This window comes from Myripristis murdjan, chromosome 11 (genome assembly GCF_902150065.1).
Source record: "Myripristis murdjan chromosome 11, fMyrMur1.1, whole genome shotgun sequence".
In the NCBI taxonomy this organism is placed as follows: Eukaryota; Metazoa; Chordata; class Actinopteri; order Holocentriformes; family Holocentridae; genus Myripristis; species Myripristis murdjan.
In genome coordinates, this window is record NC_043990.1 from 27839699 (window position 1) to 27852158 (window position 12460).

The 12460-nt window shown below is 40.9% G+C and overlaps 2 protein-coding genes across 3 annotated transcripts in view; one reads left to right on the forward strand and one right to left on the reverse strand.

Annotated features, from left to right (window-relative positions):
- sf3a3 (splicing factor 3a, subunit 3) overlaps positions 1-6670 on the reverse strand; it is a 35848-nt gene extending 29178 nt beyond the window's left edge. Inside the window, exons 1-13 of the mRNA XM_030063112.1 lie at positions 6392-6670; positions 6230-6277; positions 5510-5562; positions 4466-4571; positions 4288-4360; positions 4100-4191; positions 3927-4009; positions 2340-2478; positions 2165-2233; positions 2005-2072; positions 1783-1890; positions 1617-1686; positions 832-996 (exon numbers count right to left, since the gene is read on the reverse strand). Of these exons, the coding sequence (XP_029918972.1) occupies positions 832-996; positions 1617-1686; positions 1783-1890; positions 2005-2072; positions 2165-2233; positions 2340-2478; positions 3927-4009; positions 4100-4191; positions 4288-4360; positions 4466-4571; positions 5510-5562; positions 6230-6277; positions 6392-6487 (1170 nt within the window). The 5' untranslated portion in view covers positions 6488-6670. The remainder of the gene's footprint in view (positions 1-831; positions 997-1616; positions 1687-1782; positions 1891-2004; positions 2073-2164; positions 2234-2339; positions 2479-3926; positions 4010-4099; positions 4192-4287; positions 4361-4465; positions 4572-5509; positions 5563-6229; positions 6278-6391) is intronic.
- Positions 6671-7810: 1140 nt separating this feature from the next.
- LOC115367400 (ubiquitin-conjugating enzyme E2 E2-like) overlaps positions 7811-12460 on the forward strand; it is a 60180-nt gene continuing 55530 nt past the window's right edge. The window contains exons 1-2 of one of the 2 annotated variants that reach the window (XM_030063113.1): positions 7811-7950; positions 10880-11075. In XM_030063113.1, coding sequence (XP_029918973.1) covers positions 10885-11075 — 191 coding nt within the window. In that variant the 5' untranslated portion in view covers positions 7811-7950; positions 10880-10884. The remainder of the gene's footprint in view (positions 7951-10879; positions 11076-12460) is intronic. The other variant, XM_030063114.1, reaches the window with a different exon arrangement.

Sequence of the window (12460 nt, forward strand, 5' to 3'; positions counted from 1 at the left end):
GGGGCGAGCGCGTGAAATCTCGGCCTTGATGAGACCTACGTTTCGGCGCTGGTTTGGTCTTTCTATCACGTTCCTGTGGGCCGCAGCGGCCGCCTTCGTGTGCCTTTCTGTGCCTAGGTGGCGCTAGCGAGCCCATTTTTGCACTTCGGGGGTCCGTTTTTCCATTTTCTCGAATTTTTCGCCAGGCCGGAGGTGCGTGCCAAATTTGGTGAGTTTTTGAGCATGTTTAGGGGGTCAAATTAAGCCTCAAAGAGACGTAATAATAATAATAAAAAAAAAAAAAAAAAACGATACAAAAACAATAGGCCCTCTCTACGATGTAGGGCGAGGGCCTAATAACAATAGGGCTTCGCGCTGTTCCAGCGCTCGGGCCCTAATAAACACTTAAACTGTTCTGAAAGAATAACACCAGTATGCCCCCCCCCCCTCCCTTTTTTTTTTTTAAATCAGTTATTACCTATGAAAAGTCAGAAGAAGCCACTTTCTGTATTCGGGCTCTAATTGTTTTCAAAAATACATTACAAATGGTTCAGAGACATACTGCTGCCTTGACTACTGTAATACATCATGCTGAACAGCTTGTGTGTTGCAGGTTCTCCTAACACAACTTTATCATTCAGCTAATGATCATATTTAATCAGACTAGCGCGACGGGGCTGTAAAAGTGACTTGTCAATGTTGTTACAATTCCTACTGGGACCCAATAGAGGTTGATAGATGTTGTAGATTACGTAATGCACCTTTTAAGCCATTTTCATGTGGTGTCTGTCAGTTTATCCGCCCCCCGTGCTGTGTATAGCAGCAGTGATGATTTTCTAGCCAACGCCTAACCTTGCCATCCCAGCCGAGTGGCAGGTTCTTGGGGTTGTAGATGATCTCGTTGTCTTCGTCTTCACTTTCACTCTCGCTGAGCTGCTCCTCCTCTTCCTCCTCGCGCTCCTCCCCGGTCCTGGCCTGCTTCCTCTGCACGTTTTCATGGGTCAGCTGCCTCTGTTCCTGTAATGGGAACAGGATCAACCACACAAAGAGTCATGTGCGATGCCACAGTGATCACGTAAAGCTGGTTGAAGTTGCGTACATTGTGCATATGCCACTGTATCTGCATACTCCGTACTTATATCTATACAGAATGTTTTTTTTAAGTATTTTTGCATGTTAGCTCCATCTGTTCATGTCAACAGCTTACAGTGCACATTAGCATATCTGCATTGCGTTGTATTTATTCCCCATAATTTGCACAGTGGTGCAGACTTGCACATCTGCTTGATGCCTTTTTTTTTTTACTTACTTTTCCCCCTGAGAGTTCAGCTGCTTTCATTTGTTTTACTGTCTTCAGTAACATGTTTGTGTTATTATATTTGTCTTATTCTCTGCCAAAACATATTTATCTGAAGGTTACTGTTCAATTTCTCTAAAATGTAGATGATCAAGTCTGTAGAAGTGTTAGGTGTTATTTAGTGAAACGATAAGTACTGTCTTTTATAATGTGAGTCTGTACCATCAACCATTTTGTAAGTGTAACTAATATTTTTCCAAAGATGTTGATTTCTTGTTTTGGAGCAAACCCTTTATTTAGTAATTCAGCAGACACATTAACATATGATATATTCACGTACCCCAAGAATCTCCACGTATTCATAGATCTGAGCCTCCAGGAAGCCAATTTCCTTATTACGCTCTGTGTCTCTGCAGATGTGAAAGATGGAAATTGTGATGAATTATGCTTTCAATGCTACCATCAGTGACTGTCAGCACTAGATGGTGACTTTTATGGGCACTTACTTTTTAGGTCCTTTGGATTTGGGATTCTTGGCAAACAGAGAAGGATCCAGAGATTCAAGGGATTTGCCTTTTGTGCTAAAAAGCCTCTGGGCTCTCTCCTCAAGAGTCCTGACCAACATGTAAACACAGATTCATAAATGAAACAGCCATCCCAAATACAGGATATGTTCACGACGTAGCTGGAAGTTTCATTGGATGAATGTTTTGCAGTGAAATACTCACCCTCCACATTTTAGTCCCAATGCCATGAGGGCAGACTTCAATCTGTCGAGACCTAACGATGCCAATTCCTGTGTAAAAGAATAAACAATGTTAAAACACATCAACAGAAGCATGAACCAAGTATTGTTATTAAATTTGTATCTTTAAGTAAATGTTTTACCTCCCAGGAGGAGAAAGCAGATAGGTCCAAATGAGCTCCAGCATGTGTTAAAGCACTGCTCGTCTCTTTCTGCAGGCCACAGATTAAAGATTAAAGATAAACATCGGGACAAATGAGACAAACAACCACAGCCCTTAACACTGTAGCAAATAAAGCCTCTGTCTGCAACACTTACGGGCCAGCCTGGGAAGGTCCCGTTCTCCCACTTTTTGTCAAAATCTGTCAAAACTTTGCCATACAGCTCATTCTGGTCCAGCAGGGGCTTGACCCGGTCGGTGTAGTCCTGCAGGTACTCCAGCAGCATCTCCAAGTACCTGCAACATGAGCCACCGCATGAACGTCAACAGCTGAAGAGCATCTCGTAGGGTTTTCACCTCATTTGCTGCGTGAATGGACGCCCGTTTCTGGACACTTTTCTGTTTGTCTGATACTTCCAGGTGAAAATATGTCCACATTACAGCCAGCAAATGTGCATGTGCCCTTCACATTCTCACGCTTCTTTGCTTCCTCCCTCTGGTGGTTTTGATGAAGTGAACAGATAATAACACATATAAAAGTCAACATATTTTATTGTATGAATTTGCAGAATTCTATAACAGATGATGAGAGCACATGTTAGTATCTGTTAATTACATGTGCTTGATATAGTTTTACAACATATGCGTACATGGCTTTATATATTATATGTATGAGTTTCTGTAGAGCTGCCAGGTGAAAATGATGCTGATTTTTTTTAACATCTTGTGCTATGTGAATGAGCAGTAAATTTACACATTTGCCTTCTTCACATTCTTATTTTTTCCATTACATTCTGTATAAGATCTAGATAATTTCACATTTCATCCCTGTAAATTTCCTTCATATACTTCATGTTTATTGTATATTGTATCTTTCATGCATTTTTTGTCAGTTTCTTTAGGACATCATGAATAAATGTGTTTTGCCCTCATGTTTAATAGTTTCATTTTTGTATTTGCACTACATATATTTATATTGACAGTCCTGTAGGGATGAATGTCAGTGCTTTCTGAAATATTTACACAGAAAAGATTTTTGATGAACAGTCAATAGTAATGTGGATATAATGGCCAAGCAAATAGTAGAGGCAAACACCAAACCAGCCACAACAGTCTGATAAGTTCAGACGACTGCCTCCTTTTGATGTAATACAGCATTTACACACCAGGAAAAGACAGTACTTCTACTATATCACAATAATAGGGCATCCAAAATCCCAGAAGATAGCTAGTCTCATATAACAATATTCATATATCATCCAGGCCTATTTATAATCCACTAGTTTTTCCACTCTCACACTATTTCCTTTAATATAGCCTATTATGACTTACTGCTCCAATGACCCAATATCACCACAGGGATTACTAGCACCTCATCTTATAAGCACAAATACAGAAAGGTTAAAACACAATCTGCCACTAAATGCTGGCTAGAATGCATCAAATAGCGATAATCAAAAGAAAGCTGGGAGGGTCATTTTGAAGTAGAAATTTCATGTCTCATGATGGAGTTGTCAAGTGCCAGAAAAACAAAGCGAAAACACAGAATCAAGAGTATTTGTGTACCTGCACATGGTCTTTGTGATTCTTAGTTGCTTCAACACTCTATTCTGCACTTCTCACTTTAATTTTGGGGTAAATTCAAAACACGTCTTGTACATGAATTAGTGAGCTTGGAAAGATGAAACAACCAAACCCCAATACAACACAGCAGTAAACTAAATGTTAGGAGATGTTGGACTCACTTTTTGTACTCAGCATTCTTCCTGTCCTTAGAGATGTCAAACAGCTGGTCGAATGAAGACAAGTAGGTGATGTACTCGATTTTCTGTGTGGGAAAGAATGCATACAGAGGTTGATGTGTAAATAAATGTTAAGAGCAAAGGACAAATATACGCAGACTTTAAAAGGGAGTTACCTCAGCTCCCTTCAAGTTGATGAACTTCAGGTAGCAGTCGTGCAGATCTAGGTAGCGGCCATAACCTTCCTCATCAGTGAACTCCACCAGGTCTGTGGAAGACACACACATCTCATTCAGTCAGTTGGCCCAATAAACAAACGCAAACAGACACTGAAGCTGGCTTGTTTTCCTGGGTTCAGACGTACTCTGAGCCTCCTCGCTGGGGTTATCTCTCGCCTTCATCAGCTCCTCAAACTCCACTGACATTGGCACGCAAATCTAGGAAAAACACACACACACACACACAAACAATATCACTATAAAAACCTGTTCTAAAAACAATTTTAGGGCCCAGTCAGTCATTTCATTATTAGTGGTAACTACCTCATTTGGGTGCTTCCTGTGAAACTCTTTTATCTGTTTCAGTCTGTTGTAGAATTCTGCAAATTCATTTGGTCCCGAGATGGCACTGAGTTCATCCTTCCTCATTCTGTTAACGACAAACATATTGCTTGTTTCAGACAATAATATAGTATACGTGTGTGTCTGGCCATGCACTGTGATTAGAAGTGGAATTCCAAGAGTACCTGTCACCACAATATACACATTTGCACCAGTGTTACTCTGCTTTGTTTACATGTATACAACTCTACTAAACCATGGATGCTGTTCAGCAAAGAACGACCTAAATAATGTTATCAAATAAAAACTGAAAGCTTGTCTCTCTGTTAAATATTTAATATCAAATTAAAAATGTAACTGTTGTATGGACAATAACATACTCAGCAGGGAGTCTTACTTTTATTACTGCAGCAAAGCAGTGAAAAATATCAAGGATGCTATTGTTTAAATATAACATGGCTTATTCTGGCTAGTACACCTTTAAATAAGTGTAATCTGTGATACACATTCAGAACACAACAAACTGATATGTACAGTTAGGGCCTGGCGATTAATAAAATTTTATTTTTAATTACAATTTTGGCTTGATTATGATTATGAAAAAAGAGAACTGAGATAAAATGATCATTGGACTGCATTCTGTTTCACAACGATGCTCTCACAGCCAGGCTGCGGCATGCTTATATTTCACGCTTGAGGAAATCCATCGTTAAAAGACATCTTTTTCAATAAATGTATGATGGTTCCAGAGTCAGTGAGTCATTGTGTTAAATAATTGGGATCTCAATATTGACCAATATAATTAGTATGATTTTTGCCATATTTGAGCAGCCCTATTGCCCTACATACACCTGCTGGATTCCCAATTTCTGCTCACAGTCAGTTCAAATCAATTCCTGAGCAACACTCAAAAAAAAAAAAAAAAAGTTTCTGAGGGGAATGAATCAGTGAAGAGCAACAGCCGACAGGTAATTAGAGAAGAACCATGGCAGGCATACCATAAACTGAATCAGACCAATGACTTACCCATCTTTGTCTTCATAAGAGTCTCTCAGATTTGAGCTCACTTCCATGTATCTCTACAAAGGATGCAGAGGAAGACAATCAGGAATAAAAGCAACACTACCCCCGGTGCTACCCAGACAATTATTATGGATTTTACTAAACATTACTGCCATAATACTTCTACAATGAAAGTGGGAAAATGCACATTATTACTAACACATTATTTTCTCTCTTACATTCAGAGAACATCAGACCAAACTCTGTTTAAAGAATCTGTCAGTTTCCTGAGGTTAATCTGGAGAGGCCCATAACTGATAAAACATGTCCGAGGAGCTCTTCCGAATCGTTTAACGGTTTTGCTAGATTTTGAATTGAAAACTGAAAACTGAAAATTGAAAACTGGCTGAAACAATCAATGTTTGGTGGGTCATTTGTATGCCAAATTTAACAGCGGAGCCTAAGAACTGGCAAAACGTCTGAAGTCATGTATCTGGCCGGGATAAGTGTCTGCTGATAAGCAAGCAAACATCAAACTACCATTTGAGCAATGATGAAATTCGACCTGACATTCTCTCCAGACACGAAATGAGGTGTCTTATTTCTCTCTTCTGCTAGAAGTTAGTTAACACTTAGCTGAGTTCACAAGTAAACATCCGTACTGCCCCGAACAACGAATTATCGATGGCTAGCCGATGCTATCTTAGCTAGCTATTTCTGATCAGCTTTAAAGGTCTTGCTTACATCCAGCATTGCTCTTGTTCGGTGGTCAGAGTTGATCTGTTCACGCAGCTGTTGGAGAAAGACGGGGTACATTAGTTAGCACACAATAAGTTAAGTCGGAGATGTTTCTTCTGTGTGAAATATTCTGATGGCTAACGTTGTAGCATAAAGCCGCTAGCTTACCGTGGATTTCTTATGCAACATTTCTTTCGTTTTGGCGTCCATTAGCCGCTCCTTTTCTTCATGATAGCGACGCTGTTGCTCCAAAATAGTCTCCATTGTTCATAAATGCGAAATGGGTTTAACAAAGACTGGATGATCCTTGTAAACAGCTAGAATTAGAATGAAAGAGCGGCAGCCCGGAGTGTCGGCTACGTTTGTTTTCAATGGCGCATGTTGAGAGGCGATAAGTCCGCCGCTCTTCTCGCCGCCTGGAAACCTACACCGCAGCACTGTGGTTCCCCCAGAAGTGCGTGAGCCAGATAGATGCTGGGAACTTTTTCTAAAATATAAACAAACCGCTGTCAGACACAAGTGTGGTACAAATTAGTCATAGGGTGATAACAGCAGTGACATAAAGACACTTGGAGGAAGTGATGGTTTCATTTTATGCAGGCAATATAGCATAAATTGCTATGAGATGCTGCTGTTAATTTGAATGTATAGCTGAGGCCCAGCAGATAATATTATCCTCATATGGCAGAAACTGGATCATTTCTCCGAGGACTTTATAGACCTGCCAGCCTGCTTAATTTCTCTCTGAGCCAGACACACAAACAGCAGCAACACTTGCATACACCTGGCTCCACGAGGGAAGTGATTGTGTAAATCATTACAACGCATGACCATTTATTTCAATACATAATTCACACCATAACCATGGATTAATTGTCCACATAGTTTTTTGCATTTTACGTCCTTTGTAGTCTCCAATATCAAAGACTGCCATACTGCCTCAGAGCACATTCGGATTGCGCGCACACGTGGGGAACGCGCGCAATCAGAGGCAGTCTTGTTTGTCAAGTTGCGTCAAGCAGGTATAAGACAGGAAGTTGTGCTTGTTTGCATTAAAATGATACTGTAAAATTGGTAACGTTAGAGATAAAACGGAATAAACCCCTTTCTTTAAATAAAGTTTATATATTATAGGTGGATATGGCCAAGTAAGACAAGTAAGTAAGTAAGTCAGCAGGAAACATTTACTTAAAAGCCATATCAGAAAAATTACATGGGGGTATCCTGTTCCATGTAAAATGATAGTTTGGTTACCTGGATGTGTCATCACTTAATTAAATACAAATAATTATATCTTTTCAGTCCTCAATGAGTCAGTATAAATAACCAGGTTTTGAAGCTGTTTCGGCAATAACAACATAAAAATGCATGGACCTTTATGTTTTTTACTCCAAAGTGCAAATGTCATTTGCACTGAATAACATACATCCGTTTGTATATTAATTTCTATAGCTTCCATCTTAACCGCATTCTCCCTTTTCACTTTGTTACTTTCACTTTTTGTCATAAATACTGAAAAATAGCCAACAAGGCTTTCATTTTGAAGGTTACAACCGGATATGGTATTTGTTTCTGTGGCTAGCTGGACAGTCACGGTTTGTCACATTCTCTGGCAGATAGTCTAGCTACGGTCGGAAAGCAGCGGGCAAGCAGTATACGGATTACGGTATACTTTGGAGAATATAACAGATTCGTTCAGCCGCCGTGCGACCAGCCTGTTTCGGGAGGTGGGTAGACGATACAGTTTTCTAAAACAACTAACTCTAAAAATAGAGGCTCATAACGTTATGTTCATTGAGGGAGGGGGCGGTGGGGGCATCCATTCTGTCTTTTGTGCTGGAGCAGAATTCGCTGTGGTCAACACGAGTTCCTCGACAGGATACGCTCGGGGTTTCATACGTGTTTTATTTAGCCTTTTTTTTTTGTTTACCCACATGAAGATGTCTCATATTGATGCTAGTGCTTGTTAACACTTCACACAGAGCCGAGCCAAGCCAAGGGACTGGGGCGGTGAGGGCTAGGGGCTCCTTTAGCCTCGATACGTGCCGTTTATCTCCTGTGTGGAAGGAACGTCACGCCAAACTCCTTATCCAAAATATTTGTCTTTATAAATCTGCTCATCAGTTCATGTACACACCTCGACAAACAGGACTTAAGGTGTTTGAAGACTCGGTTGGCACCACGCTTCAATTCGGCATACATCAATTACAGTTATCAGGTACTTAATAACAATAACATCTTTGCTAATTTATTAGGTCGCCTATAATTCCCATAACCTTTAATTCAAATGACCTAAGCCATCGTGGGCTGCGTGAGCCCTTTCTAGAAGTTGAGATTCTATTGAAATGAAGTGTTGGTGCATCACTTACATGCCGAATTTACCACCGGACCATTGATTCGTTAAAGGTCTTTAGTCTTGTTCTATGAGGTGTGTCCGTTTGCTGATAAGGAAAGGCTGTAATAAACTGGCAGATTTGTGATCGGTGTTTGGCATCGCTTTCTCTCCATACACGAGAACGGAATGTATCAGGGGTGTGGATTTTTTTTTTCTTTTTTTTTCTTTTTTGGGTAGGCCTGCTCGATTGCAAGTAACGGGCAGTTTGGAAAGCTTCTCTGCGGTGTGTAGGTATGATTGAGTTGTTTTGACAGCTTCACAACAGAAGGAAAACCCATCTGCCCAATCTGTTGTTGAGAGAAACCAAGGTGATCCGCTGCGCTATCTGCAACTTTTACCTCATTTATCTCTCAGCACTGATGCGTTTGTTCCGACCAGACAAACTGTACACACAGAGGCGTTCATTACCATCTAATAGCTTAACTTGTTGCCAGAATTCAGTCACCACACCAGGTAGACGTTTTAACCTTTTAAAATGATGTGCTATCCGATTTAATCCACTAATTATCTCACATATGAGCTCATTTCACCACCAAATACAGTTAAGTGGACCAGGGAAAGCTTGCTTGCCATGTGCTGTTTTGCCAAATGTCAAATGCCAAGTCAGCTTGCCAAACCTGCTGTCATGTTTATTGAACAATCTGTCCTTTTCTCTTTCCAGTTTAATATTCATTTCATCTTCACCAGTAAAATGCCCCCCCCACACTCATCTGTATCATTGTATTCTGTACAAGGCTTGTAAGTAGAGGCATTCACCTTGAGGTTCACCCACAGTGATTTGGAATTGGATTTACTGAACATGACCTTGCAGGCTCTTTTTATTATTTAGACCCGAGGCTTTCCCCTCTGGGACGTTCCACTCGGCTGATTCTGACTATGGCTATTAAAACATGTGAAAGAAACGGTATTTAATTGTAACTGGTCACCTTCTCCAGCTTAAGATATCCTTACAAGGAAATACAGGATCACTTTATAGACTCATACTTTCAAATGAAGGTCTTTGAAATAGTGTTAGACTGATATATCATATATCATCCAGTCAGTGTTCTCTGCCTCTGATATGGATGCATGGTGCGATTTGTTTGATTCCACATTTATTATAGCATTGACACTTGTTATAGCACTTGTTACATATGGGAAGCTGTGAAACTGATCTGATTGTGTTGATCAGATTCTGCACAAGCTTGCATGAAAATGCACTTATTATTGGGTTCAATGGAGAGTTTAAGTGTCCCATGGTTTAAATGCTGTTACTGAGGTTTTCCCTCCATGCCAAGAGTAAAGGCAGACAGTGAATATTTGTCAACATTTTTTGGCATGGAGATGGTCAAATTTAAATTTTAAGTCCATTTTTTTTCAACCTGGGCCTTGTTTTGCTACTGTTTCTAGTCTAGATGACTGATAGAGACAAAAAGCTTTGGAATTTGGCCAGTATTGAGCGAGATTGCTTCAGCCAGCAGCTGCGAAACGGGTTGCAGTGTAATTAAACGGGGCATTTATGCCGTCAAATTACGTCCACTAATTGTGCTGGTTTTTGCCATTGACAGGTTCAGACTGTTATTATAAGTGTCTGACAGCATTATAGAAAGAATTCCTACAGAGACAGACATGTGGCCTACTGTCTTAACAGAAGTCCGGCTCAAGTGTGCGGCAACAAACTTTGCGCAGCTTCCATCACCTACTGTTGTTGGATAGGGACTCACGGAAGTTGTGGCTAGTTGTGCTGCACATAGGTCCAAACACTGCTGTGCAATCTGCGGTGACCATTTTGACCAGTATTACAACTGCCAGCCAAAGAGGAGAAGAAATTCTATACCAAAGCAGTTTGCCCAAAGAAAAATGTTCTAAGGCAGTGTAGGTAATGTTATAAGACATAAGAAAAAAGTCTGTCTCTGTAGGGATCCTTTCCATAATGTTGTCATATACATATAATAATACTCAGAACCTGGCTGGCTGAAGCAATATAGCTCAGCACTAGACCAATTTCAAGATTTTTGCCCCTATCAGTCATTTGAACCCCAAAAGGTGAAAAAATAGGGCCCAGGTTGAAGTATATCGAAATTATCCTTTAAAGATGCTGAACTGCAGCTGTTGGCTTATTCAAAAATAATGCCATCAGGCTTCCAAAAATGAAACAAAACAAAACAAAAAAAAACATATTGATTGAATCCATTTTCTAAGTTACCCAGATGAAAGATCCCGTTGCAGAGGTTCAGGTGTGTGTGTAATGCTTGGGTCTTGTGTGTGGGACCTTCTGGCAGTCAGCATGTCCAGTGAGGTGCAGCCGAGGCCGGATGACAGCCCCAATACCAGTGGGGGCAGCTCGGATGCGGAGCAGAGGGAAGTGGCCCCTCCGGAGCAGCAGGGCCCGGAGCAGCGGGACCAGACGCAGCCCAAGAAGAAAGAGGCCAAGATATCCAGCAAGACCGCTGCCAAGCTTTCTACCAGTGCCAAGAGGTAGATCTGCACTAAATCTCTTACTTTTCATCCCCTGCTGGGTCTGCGCCCGCGCTGCTCTGATGCACTGTTCAGTTGCTAAAGTGATAATGCCTTAAGTGGTATTCCATCTCCATGTTTGGTGCTAAGGGATCATCACTGTGTTGTTACTGTTCTGCTGTTCCCAGAGATCACCTGTCAGTCAAACAGAGTGGGGGGCACTACTCTTTTTCTCAGATCGCCTGTTGAAATTTCACTATCTGTGGGTGGCGCTCTTTTCTTTATATGTTTAGCCATGGTGGCTGCTCATGTTGGCTATTTCTTATTTTTGTTTCAAACAAACTAGAAACTAAAAGTTTGCAGAGACCTGCCACATTTTGAGTATTCAGCACAGCAAATGGAAAAGGTTTTGTGGGATCTGGCTTCCAGGCTTCTCTCCAGTTCTTATTATGAATTGGTATAAGACAGAACTAATTTAACCTATTGCCAGTTAATGTTTTTTGAAGTTTTTTTTTTTTTCCATTTGGTGTTGTAAAAGCCTGGTATCTTGTAGTCCTTCCCTGGGAAAAATCTGTGCTGCACACAAAGTGATGCATGTTTTCAACAGCAGCATCCGTAAATGATTTGGAATAAATGTAGCAATGACCACTCACCACAAAATGTGGCAACAGAATCTGAAACAAATAGATGCATGTCCTTCTGGGCCTGTTAGTGGCATCAGAGGAAAGGTCGTGGGGTCACCAAAAGTGCCAGGTCTCATGCTCTCGCCCAGGGATTTTCAGACTGCGGGTCATGACAGGGGGCCTCTGAACCCCTGCTCTACCCAAAATGAGTCTTGTTACCAAATATTAAGGCGATGCACCAACTATGTATAGGTTGCCCCAGACCTAAATGCTGATAGACCAACATGGTGACACATGGGCCCTCACTTTCCAGTGGGGCACAAAGAGGAGCTTGGTTACCACTTTACGGCAAGGATGACACACACAGAATTTGTTGGTTAGACTCCTAGACCCCCCCCCAACTCTGTCCCAAGAGGTGAATCTTTATCCATCTTTCATCAGAGACTGAAGAGGGAATCTCTTCAGGATACGCCTAGACCCCAGACCCCACTTGAACTGACCTAACAGAACCCTCCTACCTTACCTACGATTATTTTAAAAAATGAGATGAATTTATTCCTATGAAAGGCTTATAGTCCAGTCATTTTATGAAAAACCTGGACAAATTGCAAGAGAAGCAAACTCAACTGATTTTGTATCCTCAGTTTGTCCTGAGTGAAGGAAAAAAAGTCCAAGAAAATCCCATTGGTGGAAAGTTTGAAAATCACCTATTTATGACCACATATACCAAAAACACCCTTTTTACACACAGGGGAAAAGGGGTTCAAAATTTACTTTCAGATA